The 26375-nt window shown below is 46.1% G+C and overlaps 1 protein-coding gene across 7 annotated transcripts in view; it reads right to left on the bottom strand.

The window, feature by feature from the left end:
* The window catches only part of LOC116944082 (zinc finger homeobox protein 3-like), a 462441-nt gene that overhangs the window by 17767 nt on the left and 418299 nt on the right, over positions 1 to 26375 (bottom strand). For all 7 annotated transcript variants that reach the window (XM_076068327.1, XM_032957495.2, XM_032957494.2 and 4 more), the window contains 2 exons: positions 5187 to 5347; positions 788 to 988 (listed from right to left, as the gene is read on the bottom strand). In XM_076068327.1, the coding sequence (XP_075924442.1) occupies positions 788 to 988; positions 5187 to 5347 (362 nt within the window). The remainder of the gene's footprint in view (positions 1 to 787; positions 989 to 5186; positions 5348 to 26375) is intronic.

The following is a 26375-nucleotide window of genomic DNA, read 5'->3' as shown; positions in this document are numbered from 1 at the left end:
CGCTCGTCGCCACGGAGAGACGCGGCCAGTCTACCGGGTCTCGTTCCCCTCCCTTAGCACCCCACCACACTCCGCTCACCACCCCCCCCGCCACGCTGACAACACCCTGACGTGGTGGGAATGCCGCGCCCGTCGACCAGAAATAAAGGCGGTCGGCTCGGTCGGTGAGTCTCACGAAGATTCGGCAAACGATGCGAGCCGACTGGGGGATCGAGAGGCCTGGGCAGCGCTGCGGTTCAGAGTGGCCATGTTCACGTGTTCACGGCGTTTCAGCATCATCTTATTGCATGCATGGGTTGCCTCACAGGCAAGCCATGCTCTTAAAGGAATTGGTCAAACATCCGAAGTAAGTTCTATTCTATCGGCTTTCGTGTATAGATTATTATTACCTTTCCTGGGGAACAATAGGTAATGTTTATGATTTTTTTTTTATTGGAACGTCTGCATCTTTGACCTAAACCAATGTGGATAGTGGTGTGTGCGTATCGGTGTTGACGCTGCACCTTCTCATCATGTGTAATTATCCCAACCCTGCGACGTTTTAAAAAAGCCACCCTAGCACAAGCCATGCATCGGCAGGTGTCATCATTGTGAAACAGCAGAGGCATTTGCGACAAAAAAAATAACCCCGCAGTACGAACCTTGAAAACAAATGGGGGGGCAGGTGGGTGGGGGGGCAGGTGGGTGGGCGGGCGGGCGGGCGGGGAGGACCAACTGCGCCAGAGGATAACCCGGAGTAATTTTAGAAAAGCAAAAAGAGCAAACACAGGTAAAAAAAAAACATCACCGATGCAATGATCTTGTCGACGCAGTCCGGGGCGACATTGTGCAGATGGGTGAGGTGCAGCTGCAGATGAACTTTGCTCCCGAGCAGGTCCTGGCAGAGCGGGCAGCGGAGCGCGGGCTGCACCGAGTGCTGAGACACCACGTGCACGCGGATGCGCGCCGCGTCGCCGCTCTGGTACGTGCAGTACGGACACTGGAACACCTGCGCCAAACGCGCGGCAAGGTTCACCGCATGGAGGGAGTGGGGGGGGGGGGCAGGAGGGGGGGGAACAGATAGGTAAATAATTAAATAGAAAATAAACGCAGGAAATACGTTTAGCGGCGCTCGCTGCATCGCAGCGGAGCACAAAACAAATCCACGCACGAAAAAAAATGACTGGAGGTATTTTTAGATATTTCAATTGCAGCCGCATTTTATTTTGACTCCCTGTCACGATTGTGATGGATTTCGTGGTGGTTTAGTGACACAAATGCTGTGAAATTGTGGGACAGAAAAAGTGACTTGCCCCAGGCACCTCTTTAAGATTGTTCGCTGGTGTGTATCTATATAAGGTAGAGGTAGAGACGCAGCCCTCAGATTTGGAGGTAGCTTGCTCTCGAGGGTATTTTGCCTACTCTTCCACATTGTATACATGTATAAAAAATATTTCCACGCTGGGTGAAATGGGTATTTTTTTGTAGTTTTATATAAATAAGTAAAATACTATTCAGATTACGTACCGTTGAAACGTTAGACGGTTTCACAACAGCATAAAAAAACGTTGCTTTTCATTCATACCTCCATGTACCACGGCGATCGTTTCTGCGCAAGCACAAAGACCGGATGTTTTTGCCTCGGCCACTCTCGACATTTGTATGTCTTGATGCGGTCGCAGTCAATGAGCCAAGGTACAAACACGTTCACCCGCGGGAGAAACGGTTATCAGCAAATGTCACTGGTTGCGTATGTGCAGCATAGACATGCACGCGGGGGCGGAGTGGTGGCGCAGTGGTTTAGCGCGTCGCAATGACCTGGTGAAGTACGGTCATATACCTGCAATGGCCGACATGGCAAGGATTGGGCTCCATCTAACAGTGGATTGACACGGGGTAGAAAATTATATATATAGAGAGAGAAAGCACAAGTATTGCCTTCGTTTAATTAGCATTTGTCTCTGTTTGGTCGCCCTGGGAATTCCACATTCCTATGACAGGAGAAATATATCTAAACGGCAACCACCACGGAATCCCCCAAAAATGTGTGATCGTTTTACACCCTAACGAGATGCAAATAATGCAGCATAGACATACAGTGTGGCAAAACTATAGTTTTGAGGCATAACGGCAGAAATATATGCCATGTCAGCCACAGCCTCATCAAAGTCTAATCCTCCTAGCAGCCTTGAATTGCTTCGTATGATTGAGGTCATATTATAACCTCTTCAATGAGGCCAAACCTGAAAAGTCAAGGTCTTACCAGAATCAGCACCTTTTGATCTGTGTTATTATTGTGCCAAAAATCATCTATCACATGAGTAACATCACTCAATCACAACCCTTGATTATATACGCTGTATGGGTGTGTCACAGTCCTAGACCACACGTACTCTGATTAGCACGGTTGACTAAGTCCTGTGCGAAAGAAGTTCAACGTACATACATACATACTTCTACGATTTTTTTTATTTCAAATCTACCACAAATGACTAATTCAGCCACACAAAAATCGAACCTCTAAAGATAGACTTTTCTGGAAACAATCTGGCTCTACACAAGGCCGTCTAGAGAGAGATGCGTCTTGCTTTCACGTTCAGGCTTGGTGTTGTTACACACTAGCAATGCAAAAGCAAAATCTGTTGGCACTGTATCATTTGGACATCTAGCAAATTAAAATAAGGACATGCCTTTCCTGTTTCATTTATGAGCCCTCACGGTCAAATTCGTTAATCCATTCACTTGATTGTAACAACTGTATGTTGCACAGTGGATATTGTACAGCTCCCTCCAATACGAGCTCACTTTTTGCCTTCTTGTGGCGAGGGCGCCACGGTGGCGAGATGTTGACTACCTCGCCTGGTATGCAGGGGGTTGTGGTTTCGATCACTGACCCTGACTCCTGCTGTATATTTGTAGTTTGCGTGTGTCTCTCTCTCTCTCTCCTCGTGGTTGCGTGGATTTTTCTCCGGGTCCTCCGGTTTTTCCCTCCACATTGAGAATCAACATCGCGCGTTCAGAGTATTTGTCTGCTATACATTTCCACGTGATAAGCGACTTCGTTGAGCTATCATTTGTGTGAGCCAGGTCGTTTCTGAAAAATAGCCACATAGCTCAGGGGGCTTTACCTGTTGATATAAAACTAGTAAACAGTATAGTTACCGAATTCTTAAACGTGCACATTAAGCACAAACATGAAAATCGGCAACGGTCACACAACGGCGTTCGGGCACAGCACTGGGGCCCACCACCATTCGGAATCCATGGTGACTTTGAGAGTTGCTCAATAACAACAACAACACTTGCTCCAAAGGTCTATGAGGCTAAAATGGGTTTTTTTTTTACACAAGGAGACCCAGATCAGGTCCAAGTATAAATCGCCAGTGGTTTGGTGACGAATCAAACTCAGGGTACTTGTCAATAAACAACTGCTCCCCCATACAAAGACCCCCCCCCCCACCAACATGTAGCCTTCACAGGCTTTTGGAGCAAGTGCTGTTGGCCGGCAGGGCACACGAGGGGGTGGGTGGCCAGCAACACGCCTGGCCGCCTTTGTCTCCCCAGTGGCGATGTTGACACAATGCACCACGTGCTCATTTGAGGCCGAGTCGAGCTAGGGGAGGCCCAGGACTGGTTCAGATATAGTCATCTATACACACATTCCCCCATACACATATACACACTAACACAAATGGTTTCATTGCTAAAAAGTGAGAAACTGAAGCTGAAATGAGGCGCGAACCTGTGGACACACAGCATGAGCTAAATTCCATTTCCGTGGAAAGTTTTTTTTTAATGGCATTGCTGTATTTTAAGAGCATTGCTGCTGCTTTCAGAAACACCGAGGTCGTTTTCATTTGTGTATTGCACTTCGAGTTGAGAGATTATATCTTTCGTGTATTTGACTGGAAAAATCTGCCATTGTTCCTAATGTTGATAATCCACAAATCCAGAGATTCGCCTTCTCTTCTGTCCACCTTGAAGAACAGCAAAAGTGTTCTTGCCAATTGTCATTGCGCAGAGTGTCTATTAAGCTGATAAGTCTCCTGATGTCACGCATGGCCCGAGTGATAGGGATGTTCTTAAGTCTTCCTGCCGACCCCCAGATGCCACTCTGCCAATTGTTAATCCTCGTGTGTCCTTGCAGACTCGTGCCAAGACTCCGACAAGGGAGCTGGAATCAAATGCTGCTTTTGTCGTGATTCATATTTTACCTTTGGGTTCGGCCATTCGTGGCAGCTGTGGCAAGGATGTTGACATCACAACTACCTACATGGCCTAACCCAAAACAAATACGGATCATTATATTGGCTACAAAAAAAACGACGTTATAAATTAAGCACGGTTGTCCTTCTATTCAACAGCTGGCGGATGTGTAACTCGCGATAGGGGTTTTAACAAGGTTAGCGCCGTGAATACCGCGTTAAGCCACGATACAGAGAGGAGACTCTTGCAGGCCAATTATTTACTTCTGCAGACACAATGAGGTTGTATCACCAAGAAAGAATACACAGCTCGAATGTGAACGCAGATGCCAGGTAATTTCTGCAGCAAAACTTCCTCTGAACATTCCCACACGGACACTAATGAGTACCTCGTCATGATGGCCGTGGCCATCATGACGAGCACGCGTGGCTTGCGTTTCTCTGTGAGCAGCAAACCTCCACATTCGGGGGTCACTGTCGTATGGTGGACATATAACGGGAGCGACCATGAGTGACCAAATCCAGAACCGAAATCGCGGCCGCCACAGGTGCGAGTGTAACTGACAGCTGGATTGCTTCAATTGTGCTGGCTGCATTGGGCAGCGTTTGCTCCTCAGCGGCCTTGCCGACCTTTCGGAGCCGGCCACGTTCGTCCACACCGTTCCGAAGCCTCGTGAAACAACGTCCGTTTCCCCGGCTCGCCCGTAACAAACAACAACAACAACCCGCGCGTACGCACACCGCTAAATGTATTTATAATTACCGCTGCGCTTCACGAGGGAAGGAATAAACGGCGCTCATTAGCACCGCATAGAAACACGCGGGACAAAAAAAACCCACCGCTGGCGATTAGAAATGCACACCAACCTAACGCTTCCACAGCCAGACTGCGGAAACCTTTCCCAATGAAAACGACGCCACATTTGGCAGCGATAAAAAGGCAGCATCATCAGGTGTGTGTGTGCGCGCGTGGGGTGGCAACAGCGACCGCTGCCACCGCACCTGCTGCTGTTGCTGCTGCTGGTCAGGCTTGCCGCCGCCGCTGCTGTCTTCCGTAGCTTTGGCTCGTTTTGGTGCAACGCTTTTGTCCTCCTCCCCGTCGGCTGGCACCCGTTTCCCCGCTGCAACTCTGCCGCTCGCATCTTTGGTTCCATCCCCAGCACCTGAGGCGGGGGCAGACACGAAGCACGCGACACGCTGCAACGTTGTGTACTGTACGCACGTTGAGCTTCTTTCACACCGTACGTAGGCAATCGCGATCATAGGAGGTGCGGGGGGAGGAAGGACAACAAACCAAATGCAAAAATCACTTCTTAAGAAATTAGTTTTCAATCTCAAATCTATGCCAGCCTTTGGGTCTCTGTGCAATGAGTCTATGGGCCTCTACGTGATGAGTCTATGGGTCTATGTATATTTATATGTTGAACTTCTTTCACACCGTACATAGCCAAGCACTCTAATCGGAGGTGCGGGGAAAGAACAACAAACTAAACACAAAAAATAGTTCTAAAGAAGTGAGTTTTCAATCTCATGATTTAAAAGTGCAAAGCTCCAGTGGCTTCCGAATATCGGAAGAGCGTTCCGGACGGCCGCAGAGGCCCATCTGAAAGCGCACGATGCAGTGACCGTCTTTGTGTGTTTTTGTTAACATCTTTATTTAATGATTGTTTATTTTTTCATCGTGTTCTAGTTTCATTAAGTTCCATCACATGGAAGCGTTGTGCTCGGGATAGCCTGTGTGGGGTGCAGTGGTTCTGTGATTCGTGGTAATTTATGGCACTATTTTGTATCTGCTCCTATTACCATTTTAAGGCAGTCTGAAAATATTAAAATAAACATCCGGCACGCCTTGATACAAAGCGATGCTTGATACATGGTGATTTGATCGTGATGTTTAAATCACCCCATGCAAACTAAGGTTTTTTTTACTTGAACGTCTTCTCCGCACACAAACACCATTGAACCGTTTTGCCTATGGCAGCAGCCACAAAAAGGCCCCACTATTTTACACGAGGACACAAATATGTACAAGGTTATCTTGTTTTGCCCTACAAAGCACGCACCCTCATAACTGCGGGACGAGGGTATGCATGCCGCCGTCAAACATTCAACTGCAATTTCAAAAACGCTCGCACACTGTCAAATTAACTTGGGTGCACAGTCACCACCATTTTCTGGTAGTTAGTGTGGGAATGCTCTGGAAGGCATGTGCATAGTTAAACACACACGCACACACAAGCGATCCCAAATCCTTGTCACTATGACATCATCGGAATATCGGTATCGTCGAGGAAGGCTACTCAATTATTTTCTCACAAACGTTATAATTGTGCAGCGTGTAGCAAATTAAAACACGCGAATTGATGCGTGGATGTAACCCCCCCCCCACCCTCGTGCTGCTTAAAGAAATACTACACGATTTATAATAAAAGACTCAAAAGAGAAACGTGGGGGAGGGAAACCCAATTATATAAACTAAAACAGCCTTTTTATTAATAACACCACATTGTACTGTCCTTGACAGTGCTTCAACGGAGGCTTTCAAAGTGCAAGTGGGAGCGGTGCAGAGTTTGCAGTTTTATGTTGAGTAAATTAATCCCTACAATGCCATTACAGCGCCGCAGCAGTTACACAGCCACCGCCATTAATTACCCACACGTCTGTGGAGTGAGCAGTTTGCTCCTCAGGCAGTGAAAATTATCTGCTTTTCCAAAACGATCAGCCACTGTGGTTTTGCCTTGAGTCAGCACGTCTGCAAGCCCACCAATACCTGCATCCAAACAGTGTTGTCTGTGTTTTTTTTAAAGAGCCCTGAACATGCATTTAATAATGTATTTATTTTCTTACCTAATTCATGTCTTTTTTTATGCAGCCTAAATGGAGGCTGCTTCTGCACGAGATGCATTTCAGAGATGCTGAGTTGCAGTTCTCTTTTTATAGAGGGGGTGGGGGGGAATCAAAGGAATTAAAATTAAGCCGAGGAATTGGAGTCATCCTCGTGTATAAAACGATTGCTAAATTGCGTTTCCTTGCCTAGCATCATTTCAAATCACTTGGTATTGTTACTAAACAAATTACTCTAATTGCATGGCGGTACACTGTTGCACTGATAGTGCAGAGTTTCAAATACAAAAAAAACCCAAATAATTAGACAATTGGTTGCTTTTTTACCCACAGGAGCACCCTGGGGATGGTCGTGTTTATAGCTTCAAACCAAATCTACGGAATTGATTTTATTCTTTCTACATTAAGAGTACGCACCGGAGCTTTCGGCGCAAGAGCGAATCTCAGCGCGCGGACAGCGTTTACGGACAGGTGATGGTTAAACGCACGTACTGCCGCCCCGACGACCGAGAGGAGCCCGCGCCATGCAATTGGTTATTGGATTAATAAATTAATGAGCAAGACAGCTGTTGAGGTTACTTTCAAATCAGATTAAAGACATATAAAACAAAGTCCACTTCAAGTCAGCTAGTTTACTTGGCTGATTAACCCATGGGGGGGGGGCGGCGGCGCAATGTTTGTCAGAGTAAACACAATTAATATTATTCAGTCAATGTATCTGATTTAAAGTTCTTTGACATCAAACAACAACGCATTTCTGTTTCAAAACGTACCAAACTTCAAATAAAAAAAATCTGAGCAATTATAGCGAATTACAGAGCAAAAACTATCCGCTCGTGATTTCATATTTACTACCACCGCTCTAATTACATGCAAATCAAGGACCAAGACACCCCCCACACGCTCATGAAAAACACAAGATGAAAGTAAGACAGAACCAATGGGCAAGTCTTAAAAGATGAGTCAGACAGAAAAGCATTTAATTGCTGGCTGAACATACACTAGGCTCATTACACAGCTCAGGACGAGGCTCCGCGGCCTCCGATCGATGCTATTCCCTCTCCGCCGCCCGCGGCGATGCACGCCCCGCGGCACCAGACACCGCATGCCCTAGCTTAATCATCAATTATACATTCGCACCAGCCCTCCGACACATTGTAATTCCAACCTGCTGATTAACATCTGACGAGGGCCGCTTCTATGCGAAGAGACAGGCGAAACTTCTCCGGCGCTGGACCCCACGCGCGGCCGTGCACCGCGCGCGGAATGCACGACTCCAGCGCGCGCGCAAACGCAAGGACGCCCGCGCGGCTGCTGCTGCGATGGCCCAGCTGCTGCTGCTGCTGCGTGAGCGTCGCATCCCGCTGCCCGCTGGTTGACCGGCGTGTGTGGCTGAGGCCAAACGACCGACCGCCTGCGTTGGCGTCGGGAGTCCCCCGCCCCGGTATCCATTGATGGCATCTTGTAAGCTGTCGTACAATTTTTTTTTTACTGTCGGTAAATGCAGGATTTATTTAAAAATAAAAAGTCAGGTCAAAGTTCCTACATGCTCAAACGAGCATTGGCTGGTGCGAATTTCTACAGGCGACTTTGAGCTCGTCGAGGAAATTCCACATTCCAATAACGGGGGGAGGGGCGAGTCTATCCATCAGACATAAATTGTATTTATTTTATTGACCTCAGAGCGATTATGGGATGAATCGACCCACAACCATCTACGTAGGACTCAAGCTCTGCAATGAGCAGGGTCGTCGACAGACATCACATACGTCATCGACATATCCCCGTGCTCTTTTGATCACTGGGCAGCGCTTACATCAGTGGTCTTGAATGAGTGGAAGATCCACATTGACATGACAGGGACCAGTATCTCCACAGCATGGCCAACCTTTGTTGACTAAAGATGACGAGGCAATCACCCAGTGTTGCTCACTTCCACGATCCTACCGAGGTCGATGGCTTCTGATGACCCGAGCCATGATTATGAGTCACGATGTCAGGGTTGGGAACATGCTACCACAGCAAAAGGAAACGTGAGCGTAAGAAGAGTGGCAGAGGCTCCCGGTCATTAGAGTTCCAATCCTGATCACGGCTGACTCGGCGGCTCATCGCTCCCCCCTCCCCGCCCGCCCACCGAGTGTCTGTAGAGTGAGTACCGTCTGGTTGGATGCCAATAGTTGAATGCCCATGAAGAGACTGTATCCACCTTGGTATTGTGGACTTTTCACCACTGGTTCATGGAAATCCATGGCAATAAGTCCTAACTGACGCTAATTTAAGCCGGTATTAATGTTAGCCTTTGTGGTACACATTTAGACATGATATGTGTGTACCTGATTCTTGATTTTAATTTTAAAAAATTCACGTGTATTAAAATGTCCAATTTCCAAGCAAGAGCTTTTTTCTTTCATTACTTTTCAATTTCTCATCTCAAATAATCTCTTGATGTTAACGCAACCGTCACTCAACACTCCCCACCCACACAATCCACCATGTGAAATATCCTGTTTTGTTGCTGTGACTTCACACGTAGCAGCAACCTCTCAGCCCCAGCTTGGGAAACCCTACCCAGTGCGGATTGTGCTTTTTTGAGAATGTCCTGCTGCCAAGCCTGTTATGGTACAGCTGCGTTGAGCACCAACCGGGTGCGGTCCACCAGCCTCACTCGTTCTATGCAAGTGGGGAAAAGGATCTCCCTCAAGTTGGAGAGAGGTAACCGGGGTCGTGAAGTTGGCGACTTGTCCACCGGAACGTGTCGCAGGGGTAGAATTAAAATTCAGATGCCCTTTGAGGCGGGGAACATTTTATCTTGCTGCGGAGTTTCGATTATGTTATTCTATTAAAAGCTGACGATGGAAAAAAAATACAGGCTCATCAGCAGTTTGTCCTGTTGAGCAGGACACGTGGCTTCCTTCGCTGCCAGAACAGACGATCTACGCAATACAAATTACATACAACGCGAAATTACAGTGGTCAGCACAGAGTGACTTCAGGGAGAAGCCTCATTGGACTATTATTAGGTGTTTTTTCTCTCGTTTATATGAATATGTTTCTGCCAGCGTGGTGAGGTATGGCGAAACAATCCCCACGGTGTGGGGAGGCTGTCTTCCAACAGTGGATCGACAAAGGGCTGTACACGTACGCACACACAGTACTTTATCAATGCACCGGTCACACGTGGATACAGGACTTTTTACAGGCTTTACAAAGAGTAAGCTTTATGCATCAGTACGAGCATTGTGTCATGATGGCAGCGCTTTCAAGTGAGGCCATCATTAGTTTTTAGTGTTATGAAATGCCATTTAGATTTATTTTATTATTACTCGGATCCAAAAATTAGTTTTCAATAAATCACCACCGTCTCTGAATGCCAACTTGTTTTTGATATGGATTATACATCATTATGTTGCTAAGCTTTGCGATTTTACAAAAGAAAAACCACACACACAGATTAACAGACTAAATCAGCATTTTTGTAAAAATTCATTTATAACTATTACAACTACAGCAGTGAGCCCCTACTAGGCTGGTATTCCCATTTAAATTTACAACTAAGCAAAATTAAATGCTCCACAACACATCGGCAACACCTGTATCGTTTAATCAACGGTGTCCGTGATGCAATGGGGCATTGTCATGGGCCAAACAAACCCTTTCATGTCAGAAATTACTGCCATGATTTTGCTCATTTATGCAAAGGCCCCCTGCACCTACATTGAAATGGCGATACGAACTTGAACGGCGTTACGATGAAGGCATTTAGATTCCAGCCGCATTGAAAGATTCACCACACACTTGAAAATCAGAGCGGTACAGTACGCCGCGCTCTGCCTCTTATTAATGAGATGGGGAAAGCGGGCTTTCTAATCAACGACATGTCCAGGGCCTTGTTTACATTCGCATGACGGACAGGTGACGGCTTTGTGCCTCGTCAGAGCGTGCGCACGCGTCCGGCCACGGCCGAGGGGGGCGAGCTAAACGGGAGTTGCACGCGCGCGGGGTTCCAAATGAGTCTCCACGCCAACCCGTGGACGCACCTCGCAGTCCATAGTTCACGTGCAGAATCGCGAACACACCGGGGATCTGCTCTTTGTATTTCTGCTCATACGACAGCCTCGGTGTTCGAGGCAAATCGTACGTTACCTTAAGCTGCGTGATCTTGACAGCTTGCGATTCGTACATAGACAATGTGAACGGAGACCAATACAAATCCATTACAATAAGTGTTAAATCTTGCATCCAATAATCTATATCTGCTTTAATATGTTTCATCGCTCATGGAAAAGAGAAAGGCTGGCGCTTGCATGTACCCAGTTCCGTAGAGCATCTTACTAATTGCTGGAGACTTGCTAAGCTGTGCCCTGTGCAAAATAAGTTGTGTTAAGATCTTTTCCAAAACTGATCTGTCTGAAAGCCAAACAGATTTAATTTCTAATCCCTGTCAGCAGACCAGAAGAAAATCCTACTTTATTTGAAATAAATTAATGAAACGTGTTAATGCACATTCAAAAATTGCCGAAATCCATTTTGAAGAAACCCACATTTTGAAGGCAATAATGGAACCACGGCATTTTTCATGCCATTTGCTCAAATATATAAATATATAATGCTTTAAAATGCCTACCCCATCTGCATGTAGATTGCATTATTGTAACCTTTGATGTTTTATTCAAGTGGAAGAAGGCTCTTTGGACACGGGGCAATCTAAAGTAATGACACATCTCTCCAGAGCCCATGTTACACAGCGGCTTGCTATACAGAGGGCCTTCTATACCCTACTCAAATTCGCGATTTTTGCCTTCATCTCATAAGCATAACCATCTCCGTGCAGGCGTATTGTCCGAGACGGAATGAGATCCTAAAAACACTTTTGTTATCTGTTCAATGTTGCTCACCTGAACCTGGAGATGCTAGTTTACAAATGTAACCTAAGGTGGCTTTGATTTGTTATAAAACACACAAGTCAATGTATAGAGTCCAGGTAATGCAAGACCCACGCCAAAAGTGGAAGTCTGAGAGCCTAGTTTTGGACATTTTTAATGCATAGGAAATAAATACACGTGAAGGAATTAAACAAATGTACTTCTGGATTTGGATTCACGCGCACTATGAAGTACATTGGGGGACAGCAAGCGGACAGCGGTCTGTGCACTGTGCTATGAATGTGTTCGATTCCGGGCCATAACTAACACTTCAGTATATTGGAATCCGTCTGGTCGGGGACCCCACCCTGATGCACCCATACAGACCGGCGTGGTGAAGTATGCTAAAAAAAAATCACCACGACCAACACAGGATGGTGGGTCCTTGGTCCAGCAGGGGATTCACAAGGGGCTAGAAATAACTCATGCTAATCATTCTTATTATATGACATATATGAGATTGATAATTTGCGAACAAACAAACACATTCGTGTAGTATTCGTGAAACGATGACAAACATCATAAAATCTTGCAAGACTCAATCCATCATCATCCTAAAATATATTACCATCTTTACAAGAAAATGCAGTGTCTTTTGCATTTTAAATTATGCTTTGTCTTGCATAGAATTTAAAATATATATAAAATGTGGTGGCCACATGTATTTTTATTATTATTATAGACTAGTATCGTTAATGTTGTGTGCTATGAGGAAAGCTGTGTTGGACCCTAAGTGTGCGTGTGGTTTCAGAATTGGGCTGCAAACTCACCCAGACAAAGCGTTCTGTGCGCGTTCATAATGGTGAACTTACAATGAACCTTGCAGCCACCCTATTGCAAATCCCATCTTAAAGTGGGCCTATTTAAATGATGCACATATATAACAATTGCCTTGGTGAAGAAAATCTGTCAATAACATTTGTTTTCAAAGCTAAAATATTTGTATTAACACGTCCAATGCGAATATATGCCCAAATAGATACTCATATGAGGCTGAGTTGATCCCACAGAGGCCCTGTACTGCTTCGCTAGCCAATGACGGGTCAGACATTTACAATAGTGCTGTTAAAGTCGTGTTTTTTCGTATTTCCGGTAACAACATGAAAAAAAATGCCAAAAAACGGTTATGACTGATTTGCAGCAGATATAGAAATGTCGAGAACAAATCTTGACTTAAAAGCTTTCGTGACTGCAGGAATTCATATTCTTTGGGTCTTTCGGTAAAGTCACGTAGATAGGTTCAAAGGAAAGAACAAAATGACAAAAAAACTACGATGTTTCGATCGCAACCCCCTTTTTTCGATGACGACCGCTTGTGTAGCGATCGAAACGTCGTAGCTTTTTTTTGTCATTTTGGTTCTTTCCTTTGAACCTATCTACGTGACTTTACCGAAAGATCCAAAGAATATGTCTAGAACAATAAACGAGAAATGTTTACCTTGTTTAACCGAGAAGCGAAGACTGCCGCCACCGTGGGGTAACGGTCAGCACTCTGTGGCCTTTGCAATCTATGTACGTTGAACTTCTTTCGCACCTTGCGTAGCCAACGGTACGCTAATCGGAGGTGCAATCCAGAGGTCACCGGTTCGATTCCATCTCTTGGCTCAGCGGTTCAAACAACGTTCCAAGTTTCTTAAATCCCCCACCCCACCTCTGTCCGCCCAGCAATATGAATGGGTTCACCGCAGTTAGTCGTGGGTTATAGCGTGGGTACAATCCACCTCTTCCAATACGTCGGGTGAGTGTGGAAGAGTATAACAAATACTCTCCAGAGCTCCCACTAGTGGAGGGGCCGTCAGCCAGCAGTGGAGCGAGCAAGTAAATTGCAGAGCTGCACTCACACCTTCTACATAAGAAACGGAGGAGACACACCACCCGGTGACCTGGGTGGCATGCCGTTTGCTTGTTCTCGCGAGCCAATCGGCACATTCGTTTCGTGACGTTCCACTGCAAAAGGCAACCGGTTCCTCACTTTCTGACGACAGAGACAGCACTCTGCCCATTTTCTCTCTAGCCCAAAAAAATTAAATACGTTTTTCTTGTTGAATGAGATTAATAGGTTGCTGTAAGACGCTCGCTTTCATAGGTATGACTTGCAGTGTCCCGGTCAGCAGCACAGTGAGCAATGCTGTCATTGTTCTCTACACTCCCTTATCATTATTGGCATTTGCAGCGGTCTGCTGACACTGCTGCCTTCAAATGCCATTAAGTGTTTCTGAGCAAAAAATACAAACTGATATCAGTTGGGAGCAAGATTTGAGATATGTACTTCCCACTGCCGAGATGTTTTCCCGCAACCTCTGGGCATCCCCTGACTGAGAATGACTAGCAGTTATCTCGATCTGCCACCTACTATGTAACGTCCATTAGATCAAACGGAAGCCTCCGATGCGAGATCTGCGAGAGAGTTGCGACGAAGCGCCGGGGTGAAGCCGAGATACTGCGAACAAAGTTTTACAAGCGCACGCAACTACAATGGAATATACCACGCACGATATGCCCTGAATAACTTGAGGTAAAGCCCCCTCAGTCTCGTAGCGAATGGACTGGTAGCTATCTAGAGAAACAAAGGTTGTCCAGAGGCTTGCCTGGGTAAACAGCTGCACTGATTACGCAAGCCTGGATGAGTAGCGGGGCTTTTAGATTGGCATCGTTATTATAAAATTAATGGCTCAATAGTAGCACAATAAATAAATACTCTGATTCTGACATATAATACCTCATCAAAGTGGCTTATCATCACATGTCGGAATTTAGAGTAGCCAAAAAATCTAAACGCACGTGGAAGGAAAATGCCACGCAACCATGGGGAGAACGAAACTCCAAATATACAACAGGGTCGGGATTGAACCCACTACCTCCTGCGTAGCGGGCGAGGGAGATCACATCTCCTCGCCCCACGGCACCCGCCTTAGGAGTACCGCAATTAACACGCTTACAAACACGCAAGCACCTATTGTGCAATAAATGCATTTTCCTTGCGTGCATAGGAACGGTCCAGATTTGTGCCAAAATACCACATTCAGAATAACATTTTTGGTTTACATTTGAATTGTTCAACATTCTTTTTTTGTTATTATTATATTGAGGTTCGAGTCTCGACATGGAAATGCCCGTTAAAATTCGGATGTGATGACGTTTACCACGTGGGAACCATATTCTGAAACATCACATGACCGGAGCTGAGTACAGAACCCCTTTACATTGGTAAACTGCACTCCGCTGTGTAGGACGATGACCACATATAACCTACTAGCTTTACTACCCGGCTTCGCCCAGGACTTGGATCCTTGTCTTGGATTAATACACTGCCTACGCGGAGGGGGGGGGGGATGCGTGACGTCAGCAGGAACATTGCGTAACGCTGCCGCATGCGGGTGACATCACACATGTTATAGTTATATCTTACCAGGAAAGGCCCACTAGCTATTTTTCAGAAGCGACCTGGTCACAAATCATAGCTGAATGAAGTGGCTCATCACGTGGACATTTATTACAGACATATACTCTGAAGGCATGTTTCTAAACGTGGACCCGGAGACAAATCCTACACGACCACGGGGGGAGAGACACGCAAACTCCAAATACACAGCAGCAGTAGGCGTCAGGGTCAGCGTCCAACCCATGAGCTCCTGCAGACTCGGCGAGTTCGTTAACATCTCGCCACCATGGCAGAGAGACCAGGGAGGACAAAACAATGGTGACACCGCGGTTGGGGAAATGGATGAGATGCACGGGGAGGGAAGGGAGAAAATGAATCAGAGCAGAGGATGGTGGACACCTGGGGGCGGTGGAGGCGCAAGTGACTTGGACAGCCATGTTACCGGGGGAGCCTTCCATACGGGGTACCGTTACGGTGGTCACGGCACGCACAGCGTGGCGCTGCCACGATCGTGGAGACGTGCACCGACAGCTGGACGTACACTTTAATTACAAGCCGTAGTGTCCAGTGTCATAGAAATGGGACACTATGGTATGGGGATGTATAAATGTACGTGTAACAGTGGGCTAGGTGTACAGCTATAGGTGAGGGCAACTAATAAACAAAGCTATCATAATAATTATATAATAATGCCCCTTGCCCAGAAGAATTTCACCGAGTCTCAATACTCTTTGCCCAATTGCCCTATTGGGTGCCAAGTGGTAGGACATTGGAGCAGTTGCAGACACCCCACGAATACAAACGGTAATACGCAAAAGCATCACACAGATGTATTAAACAATCCGCTGCTGTACTGCCATCTCGTGGCCCCCTCACACCCCAAGCCTCTATCTACGACTTGGCATCACAATGCAGTCCACCCCCCACCGCCATACGATATTACAAACCAATGCAATTCTGATGAGCCTCCGGCCTCCGACAAGATCAGTCGCACTCAGTTGCGACAATGCTGCACGATTTGTGATTTAAATCCCACCCGTTGGATTTTACTCGTATTTCCCGCGCACGCGCACACACATTGTCTGCGATTGGAACATGGCGTTGAGCCAGGGAACAACACGACCCAGACGGAGGCGTAGCGCACAGATAGCCAGCAGGTGCTTCAGAGAGGTTCCTCGCTGTGCAGCGATGATTTGGCCTCTGCGCTCAGGGAGGGCTGTCGTAATCATCGGGATGGCTCCAGAGGCCAGGGCACCATGCGGGGCCCCCTCTGCGCTGCTCCGCACCGGAAATGCCTGCGAGTCTTTCGGTCTCATCTGGAGTTTCTTTTTATTTACCGCTTGGGATTTTTTTTTTAGCTCTCGGCCGACTAAATCGTGTTTTTTCGGGGGACCTGTCGCAACTTTGAGTGAGGAAGAAAGACAATTGCAAGCAACGCACTGTGCGGAAGACGCAAGTGGAACAATTAAAAGTAATGTTACCAATGACCAGCAGAAATGAGTGAAATTATAAAATCATTGCGTTCATGATTGGAGACTAGTGATACACACGGCCAGAGTTAACACACACTGCAAAGCATACAAGATAAGACGGCACACATGCCCAACATTCTAACATGTCCCGAGTCTGAGTAATTTACAATTAACGCAAAGGGTACAAAGGGCTACCCAGGAACACACAAATGAACCTTAGCATTTGTAACACCCAACATTACAAGTAACCAGTGGCATCCAGGTTTCAAGGGTTGAACATTAATTTATTTATAAAAGGGTATATATATATATATCTCATATATAGCAGCAGCAGCAACCAAACTGCATATCGGGATCATCATGAAAGTAATTCCCATCCCATCTAATTCCAATAACCCAATGACACGTTGGACATGCTACATTTGAAAAAAAAAAAACACTAAAATCCACCTTGTTAATGATGTCAATTACTGCGCCAATTTTAAATGTGCACAGTGCATTAGCATTCGCTTGCATAACTGTGTCTCGGTTCACCGTGGCTCGCAGGTGCCATCGTGAGGGCCACCGTGTACCGCTGTATCTGTGTCGCGCTACACCGTCGCTCGCAGGTGCCATCGCGAGGGCCACCGCGTACCACCGGGCTCCAGTGGGAACCTCTCGAGCTATGTATAAAGTCACGTGACGAGAACCACAAACCTCAAAATAGTTTGACTTCGCTGTGTATGCTATGCGCGTACAGGCGCAGCGTACAGGTGTACGTACATGCTGGGGATGGGTCAAGCTGCTTGAAACTTGAAGCTCAACTTGCACCAAGTACAAGCAATGTCCCGAGTTGCAGGTATGTGTGGTACGCTGGGTAATGAATTGACAATTCAGTTGCTGTTTTTCTGTACAAGGTAATATGCGCAGCATTAATGCTGGACAGTGCTACCACGATCTATACATGATATATAGCTTGACGTTTAACTCGATTCTGAGTGCAAAACTTTCACTTAAGGTGGAAAGTTGAAGTATGAAAAAAAGAGCGTAAATTGATTCCGCTCGTCTCCTTTTCCTTGAGCTCCGTCTCCGCGCCTCAAGAGTTCTCGACCTAATATTGCGCTCCGGTTCACGCAACAGGTGTGCATTACAAAATATATATATTTTTTATTCCCCACCCGGTATATATCCAAATCGAAAACAGGAGGGAACTTTATAACCGCCACAGTTATACTCTTCATAAAGTCGGGCCCCCTTTTGCACAGGTGGTGCCAACCATTCAGAACCTTCAAGGCACTCTGGACGAGAGTGGCGGCAGACACAATAATTTTGTTTCATTAGCAAACAAAAAGCGCCGATTGCGCGCCCGTGGAAATGACAATAATTGCCGTAGCGGCTGTGAATAGCGGCGTCAAACGGTGCACGACAAACGCGGAGGGGGGCAAGGCAGAGAATGCCATCCCCCAGACCTTGACCAAATCTCCCGTGCCTCCATTCCGGCAGCGTCTGAGGCCTACTCGCAGGGGGAGACTATCATGCGACTCACGCAGAGATATTTCGACCTTTTTGATATACAGAGGACGCTCCGCCGAGGGAAATACAATTCAATTTGTGAGTGCCGTACATTCATCGTTTGCCAAAAGAGGCGACACGTTTATTCACGGGTGATAAGGTGGCCTGCCTTGGCGGCCAGCGTGCTCGTCAGTGAGCCAGTTGGCGTGGAGTTGATGGTTCAATTTCAGCCACCATCTATTTCTCTCGAGAATGACAAAGAATGTGGCATCTGTTACAAAGTAAATGTCAAAGGCCCCCAAAGACAGTCTGCAAAAGTAGCCGGCATTGTAGCCTGTAGACCAAATATAACAATGAACCGCAACCAAACGTAAAAAAAACCAACAATGCCGCTGTGCGACCAGCCTCCTTCACAAAAAATAAATGGAGAATCTCAATGGGTTCTCAACAACGGATTAAATGACATTAATTTACCCATTCCATACGTCTCGGTGAAAATGACACGGTATTAAATGACTGGGTCAAGCACTACGCTGTTGAAACTCCAGCATGAATCTATTCCAATAACATCCTGAATAAAAATAAGAAAACACTTTTTAAAACAATTGTAATTAAGACTCTAAAGTTGGATCGCTTAACTTGCATACTAAGTCTAGCCTACTCCTTATTTGCCCAACAATAACTTGAGACGTCATTTAATGAAATTGTGAATGGTACGTACTTTATCTCTGCAGGAATCTTCAAATGCCACATCAACAAAGGCAGACCTAACAAGAGGTCAAGAGGTCAAGAGGTCAACCCGGCCAACGTCGTTGATGCCACCGCACGTTGCTATCACTTTGTTCATTCTGCTAGACTCCTTAGCAGCTGCACAGTCGTTAGCATCTGACCTCCGAGGTCTGCTCTTGCACTATCACCCCTCTTGTGGCTGTGGGATTCCCATTCGTCTCCGAGCTCTGGGAGCTACCCCCCAATGCCATTCTCCGTAACCTGCCCTCCTCCATGCCGTACACGGACCCATCCTATTGAAACCTCATCTCCTTCATGAGATCTACAGTGAGGGAAAAAAGTATTTGATCCCCTGCTGATTTTGTACGTTTGCCCACTGACAAAGAGATGATCAGTCTATAATTTTAATGGTAGGTTTATTTGAACAGTGAGAGACAGAATAACAACAACAAAATCCAGAAAAACGCATGTCAAAAATGTTATAAATTGATTTGCATTTTAATGAGGGAAATAAGTATTTGACCCCCTCTCAATCAGAAAGATTTCTGGCTCCCAGGTGTCTTTTATACAGGTAATGAGTTGAGATTAGGAGCACACTCTTAAAGGGAGTGCTCCTAATCTCAGCTTGTTACCTGTATAAAAGACACCTGTCCACAAAAGCAATCAATCAATCAGATTCCAAACTCTCCACCATGGCCAAGACCAAAAAGCTCTCCAAGGATGTCAGGGACAAGATTGTAGACCTACACAAGGCTGGAATGGGCGACAAGACCATTACCAAGCAGCTTGGTGAGAAGGTGACAACAGTTGGTGCGATTATTCGCAAATGGAAGAAACACAAAAGAACTGTCAATCTCCCTCGGCCTGGGGCTCCATGCAAGATCTCACCTTGTGGAGTTGCAATGATCATGAGAACGGTGAGGGATCAGCCCAGAACTACACGGGAGGATCTTGTGAATGATCTCAAGGCAGCTGGGACCATAGTCACCAAGAAAACAATTGGTAACACACTACGCCGTGAAGGACTGAAATCTTGCAGCGCCCGCAAGGTCCCTCTGCTCAAGAAAGCACATATACATGCCCGTCTGAAGTTTGCCAATGAACATCTGAATGATTCAGAGGACAACTGGGTGAAAGTGTTGTGGTCAGATGAGACCAAAATGGAGCTCTTTGGCATCAACTCAACTCGCCGTGTTTGGAGGAGGAGGAATGCTGCCTATGACCCGAAGAACACCATCCCCACCGTCAAACATGGAGGTGGAAACATTATGCTTTGGGGGTGTTTTTCTGCTAAGGGGACAGGACAACTTCACCGCATCAAAGGGACGATGGACGGGGCCATGTACCGTCAAATCTTGGGTGAGAACCTCCTTCCCTCAGCCAGGGCAATGAAAATGGGTCGTGGATGGGTATTCCAGCATGACAATGACTCAAAACACACGGCCAAGGCAACAAAGGAGTGGCTCAAGAAGAAGCACATTAAGGTCCTGGAGTGGCCTAGCCAGTCCCCAGACTTTAATCTCATAAAAAAAATCTGTGGAGGGAGCTTAAGGTTCGAGTTGCCAAACGTCAGCCTCGAAACCTTAATGACTTGGAGAAGATCTGCAAAGAGGAGTGGGACAAAATCCCTCCTGAGATGTGTGCAAACCTGGTGGCCAACTACAAGAAACGTCTGACCTCTGTGATTGCCAACAAGGGTTTTGCCACCAAGTACTAAGTCATGTTTTGCAGAGGGGTCAAATACTTATTTCCCTTATTAAAATGCAAATCAATTTATAACATTTTTGACATGCGTTTCTTTGGATTTTTATGTTGTTATTCTGTCTCTCACTGTTAAAATAAACCTACCATTAAAATTATAGACTGATAATTTCTTTGTCAGTGGGCAAACGTACAAAATCAGCAGGGGATCAAATACTTTTTTTCCCTCACTGTATAATGCTCTCTTGCCACATCCTTTCCGAACCTGCCAAGTTGTTTACAGTCTTCTACCATAACATTGCCAGCATTGTCTGTATGTATCTGTACCCAACTCTCGTCATCCTCGCAGCGGCTTTTGGTTGGCCATCGAACAAAGACGGTGACTGTAACGCTGCTTTCAGATGCGCTTCTGTGGCCGTCTGGAATGCCCTTCCTTCCGATATTAGGAAACCACTGGAGCTATGCACTTTTATATCCAGATTTAAAACTCATTTGTTGTCCTTCCGCCACACCTGTGATTATCATGGTTGTTTATGTAACGTGTGGAATAAGTTCAACATATATACAATCATACGCAATGTTTAGAAGCTGCTACTCACTACAGTAAGAGCGGTACGACTCCCTCTGCAAGCACATGTTCGTAGTTCACTCTGTCTTCCTCCACACTGGTCACATTTCACAGTAACCAATGGAAAATGTTGACCTTGAATGATATGGATGTAACAATTGATTGATTAAAATTGGGTCCTATGCGCATAATGCAATGCATTGCATCATGCGTGTAAGAAATTATATTTTGATTCATGTACGTTTATACCATTATGGGTTCCACAGATTCATAGCAAGATATTTTCTGCATGTAGTGCAATGACAAACATAATTCATGAACCCTACTGTGACCAACAGCCATGACAAGTCTCTGACTTGTTTACGGTGTAAATCATTATATCCTGATGATATAACAATTAAGCCAAATATACTTTTGTAATTATTTTTAAAAAGAAATACTTAGCAAGTTGTACATTGCCAATATTTATTGTGCAACTATTTTGGGTCCACTTTATCAGTGATTTTAACCTGCACGTGATGTATAGCTGTATATAATATTGCGTGTTGAAGGTGTTGTTCAATGTACACGTGAAGATATAAAAATGCACAAGCTTTGTGAGCAATTCTAAAAGAGCACGGATATTTGAAGGCTACTTTATGTAAAATTATTAGAACGAATCACAAAAGACTGATGCGAGTGTTTTAATTTTGCAGGAATTAATATTTAGGAAAATGTTTTTACTAAAATGTAAAATGGATAACAGTAAAACCGTCGCTGTGCAAACAAAACAGAAAACAACCAGTATCGTTGCAGCAAAGTAAAACGAGTTTAAATACATTTGAAACCCACTTTCATCTGAAAACTCCCAAATTCAATTGATGGGAGGGGGAAACCTTAAATATATTTTACCCATATCATACATCCCCACGATACTCTCTGAAGCCACAGATATTTAAACAGCGGGACCCAGACAGTGTAAGCACAATCACGGAATCAGACAGCATTCACAAAGCACTGGCATCTACTTCAAGCTTTTGCACCACATTGTTAAACATTAAAGCCATCTGGTGAACATAAACCTACATCCTTTGCTATTTCCCTGGATGCAAAAAAAAAGTTATTCGTGTAAAATGAGCAAAACTACTTATTTTTTTGCATTCTGCCAACATTATTTTTACCCGCCGAGGCTGATTCCAATGGGTTAGCCCTATCATACGGACGCCTGGCGGTCAACACGCTAATGGCCCATTACTGAAATTGCTCAAACCCACCTAGGGACAAGAGACAGGGCTGCACTCACGATCCGCATTAACAACGGAGCACCTGACCCAGCGTCTCCGTCCGAAGGCGAACGCGAAGCAGTGCGCAGACTTAGGGACGCGCACCGGCGAATGCGGCGTTCCGAACGGAGCGAGCGGCGCGACGGCGAGGGCTTCCGTGGTGGCTAGGAGATGTTAACTACCTCGTCTGATAGGCAGGAGGTCGTGGGTTCGATCCCGACCCTGATGTTGCCTGCTGATGTATATTTGGAGTCTGCGTCTCTCTCTCTCGCTCATCATCATCATCACGATGGCTAGGAGATGTTAACTCCCTCGCCTGGTATGTAGCAGGCCATGGGATAAATTCCGACCCTGACGCCTGCTGTATACTTGGAGTTCGCACGGGGCCGCGTGGATTTTTCTCTGGGTCCTTGGGTTTTTCCTTCCACATTTAGAATCAATAGGCGTTTATAGTATTTGGCTGCTATACATGTCCATATGATATGTCACTCCATTCAGCTATCATTTGTGGCCAGGTGACTTCTGAAAAATGGCGATATAGCTCAGTGGGCCTACCCAGTGAAATGTAAATATATTTATATATTCATGTCGTTTTTAGCTCCAGTCAAAACTGGGTTTTCTACCCCCCATCGTTTCTTAGTTAAGGTAACAGGCAAAGGTGCAGCGCTGCAATTGCTCACATCACTGGTGACAATGGAGGACCTCCGCCAGACGGAGCTAAGGGCATCTGTTCTACTCTTCCACACCGACCGAGTCGTATGGAAAGAGGTGGGCCATACCTGCACTTTACCCCACCGGGCAACCTGTCAACTGACAGTGGAGTACCCGTGATGCTGCTTGGTGGACAGAGGTGGCGGGAATTTAAGAAAGCTGCCCCACTGTAGCAACCGCGGTGCCAGCAAAAGGAATCGAACCACGAATCCCGGGATAGCGCGTCCGGTGCGCTCACCGTTGCTACACCGCCGTGGCAGGCCCTGTTGATTCTCGGCTCAGGAGGTAAAGAACAATGCGTCTATAACCGGCAGAAGTTTCTTTTCCGGCAGTGCGGAAGTCTGAAAACAATTTGGAACCCTAAATGATGACTTTGTTTTTTTGACGGCACGCGTTGTGCGCGCAACATGCTGCAGGTAAGGGTTGGTGGATCACGCCAGAAATGGGAGCGTGATGCGCAGTGGTACCTTCCTCCTGTGGCAAGCAGTGTGCGGTGTCTTCCTGGAGACAACCTCTAGCAAGTGGGTTTGAGAAGCATCTGTGCGTAGTTTAATCTCGACAAATGCACGCGGGGGGCAGGGGGGGAAATAAGGAACAGGGCTCATATTCCCGACATATCTCGAGGCATGGAAACACTCAGAAAGAGAATTTTCTAAACATGACCAAGTCGGACCTTCATTAAAGGAGTTTTAAGCCCCATTGATGCTTCCTGAGTAAAATAATAATAATAAAATTATAGTTTTAAGAACTAGCGTATTATTTATTTACTGTGAGAGCCTTCTAAATTAGGTGTTGCTTAAAATCAGTGCCGTTTATATCATAGAAGCGCTCGTATAATTCTAGATTTTTTGGGGGGGTGGGGGAGGATAAAATATTTTTTGGTAAACATTTGTTGTTAAGTGCTCGGAAAAAAATGTAAATAACATCAGATTTCATGCAATCACAACTTCCACAAAATCAACATTTACCAATGCCCTAATCACGACCACATTTCCAAACACAACTGGGGTTGTGCCATAATTGCCACAAAAACCAGCATACCGCACTTACGGGCATATTCCTTCCAGTGGAAGAATGAATCAACACTCTGATCCAAACGAAATTCAATTTGTGAACGGTATTCGCAGCCTGGATACCGGTTGAAGTTTTCTATGACTAATAATTCCAAAATACCGGTAATGAGCCGTATATATATACACATCAGCGATTGCCACAGCATGTGGTGTAACGTCTATGAGAGTGGGGTTGTTTGGTTATGGCCTATTCCCCCCGTTAGACACCAAAAACCTGTTTTACTTTCCCAAAAGCTTAGAAGTCTCTCCAAACGTGAACAGCTTTTGGCCGATATCTTTGGAAGCGTTCCAGTGTCACCGGTGGCGCCCGTGTAGATTACTTCTCGTCTACGCCAACGAGCTGCAAACGTGCCTTCATGGGCCATTTGCGGATTTAAAATAACAATAACCTTTATTATTGCGAGTGCCGTGCCCCGCTAAACGTGCAAGACGCTTCACGTTTACAAATGGCTCCGGGTCTTACATTGTCCATCGCTCTCTGTGGAGTAAAGTTTGTTGATTTTCTTTGGGCACACTTAGTGGAGCATTCGCCATATTTTACACATGAAGGAGAGACGTGCAAATGCACTCTGAAAACATTTTACTCATTCCTCCCGGCACTATGTGAGGTCTACAGGTGGAACCGTTGGCTCTCGAGTCTCAGCCTCTGTGTGTCAACTTCCGTGTGTGCACGCTGGTGGGAAGATACTTGCGCTCTCACTTGCGTAGAATGAATGTCCACCATAAAAAAAGAGAGAACAGTAGCGCGGTTCATATGGGATTTTTAAGTCGATTGGGCTTAGCCTGGACTTGTTCTGGTCTTCATAAAGTGAGATTCCTCAGCTTTTAACATCATCAAACTGAGTAGGGCCAAAATGCGTGAACATTTCCAAAGCAATAACAAAAATAAGCGTGTGCGCGCAATTTCGCTTCGCGCGCAAAACAAAAAAAATGAGGGACTCTTTTGGCAGCGGCGTACAAGCAAAGGCCAAAGGGGGCACTGTCCAAAAATGTTCGGTAGCTATGTATTATGTACACCTCCCTTCGCACCGCACGTATTCAACGCTAAACGGCCACGCGGGTACAAGCTGCTGCCCACCGGCGTGTGATGCTGGGCACGACTCGGTCTCTCTCTCTCTCTCTCAAATTCCTCATAGTCGCAACAACCGCAGATCGCCTTCACGCGGCACGAGGTGCAAACGCAGCGAGATTCGACCGCGCCCCACCACCCGGTGACTTTACCAAAAGGCCCCCGCCCGCCTCCGCACAGTGCCTGGCTACGCTAGCGGGAAGCAGCGTCTGCGCACGATCATCAGGTGCACGAGAGAGAAGTGCAGCCCCGCAGTTTGTGCTCGGTGCCTCCGTACCCTCTCACCCGCCCCCACCACAAGCCAAGCGTGTAATGGGGAGCCCCCCACCTTGTTGCATTACGCACGCAAAGAACGGCAACGCGAGCACGGCGCTGATTTGAACCTGCACTGAGGAACTGACGCGCGGCTTGCCTCCGCCACCACCCCCCCACCCCCCGAGAAGGATCGCCATGTTACGCAAAATAATCAAACACCCTCTTCGTGGTTACCTTTTGTTCTTTGTTGTGCGATCTAGATTTTAAGTAGTTGTTTTTTTAGATATTCAATTGCACGCATATGTTTTCTTTCCATTGGAAACACGAGACGCATTCTGTATATATATAAAACATAAAAACTAATATACGATAATAGGGCAGGCTGCGGAGAGGAGAACAATGCAGCTTTATGTTGTGCGTCGGTATAAATAAAATGTCGCGGCTTGTTGTTGCGAGCGAAGAATTGACAATATTTCATTCGGGCCTTGCAATTCAATTATGACTTCATTAAAGAACAATTTAAAAAGGGCCTTCTGTATGATTGTTCAGATATAAATTGAAAATGTTCTCGGAGAAAATAAAATAGACGTGGGTATACGTGCATTACAGCATTTCCACAGTGGCGATACGCAGCCGAATTTAAACATCCAAAAAGGTTTTTTTTTTTATTCTCGCTCAATAATCACGGCACAACGTCGAGGCACACCGAACC

This window comes from Petromyzon marinus, chromosome 20 (assembly GCF_048934315.1).
Source record: "Petromyzon marinus isolate PM22_M1 ecotype Great Lakes invasive population chromosome 20, UKy_Petmar_22M1.pri1.0, whole genome shotgun sequence".
In the NCBI taxonomy this organism is placed as follows: domain Eukaryota; kingdom Metazoa; phylum Chordata; class Hyperoartia; order Petromyzontiformes; family Petromyzontidae; genus Petromyzon; species Petromyzon marinus.
This window is presented reverse-complemented; position numbering and strand designations above follow the sequence as displayed.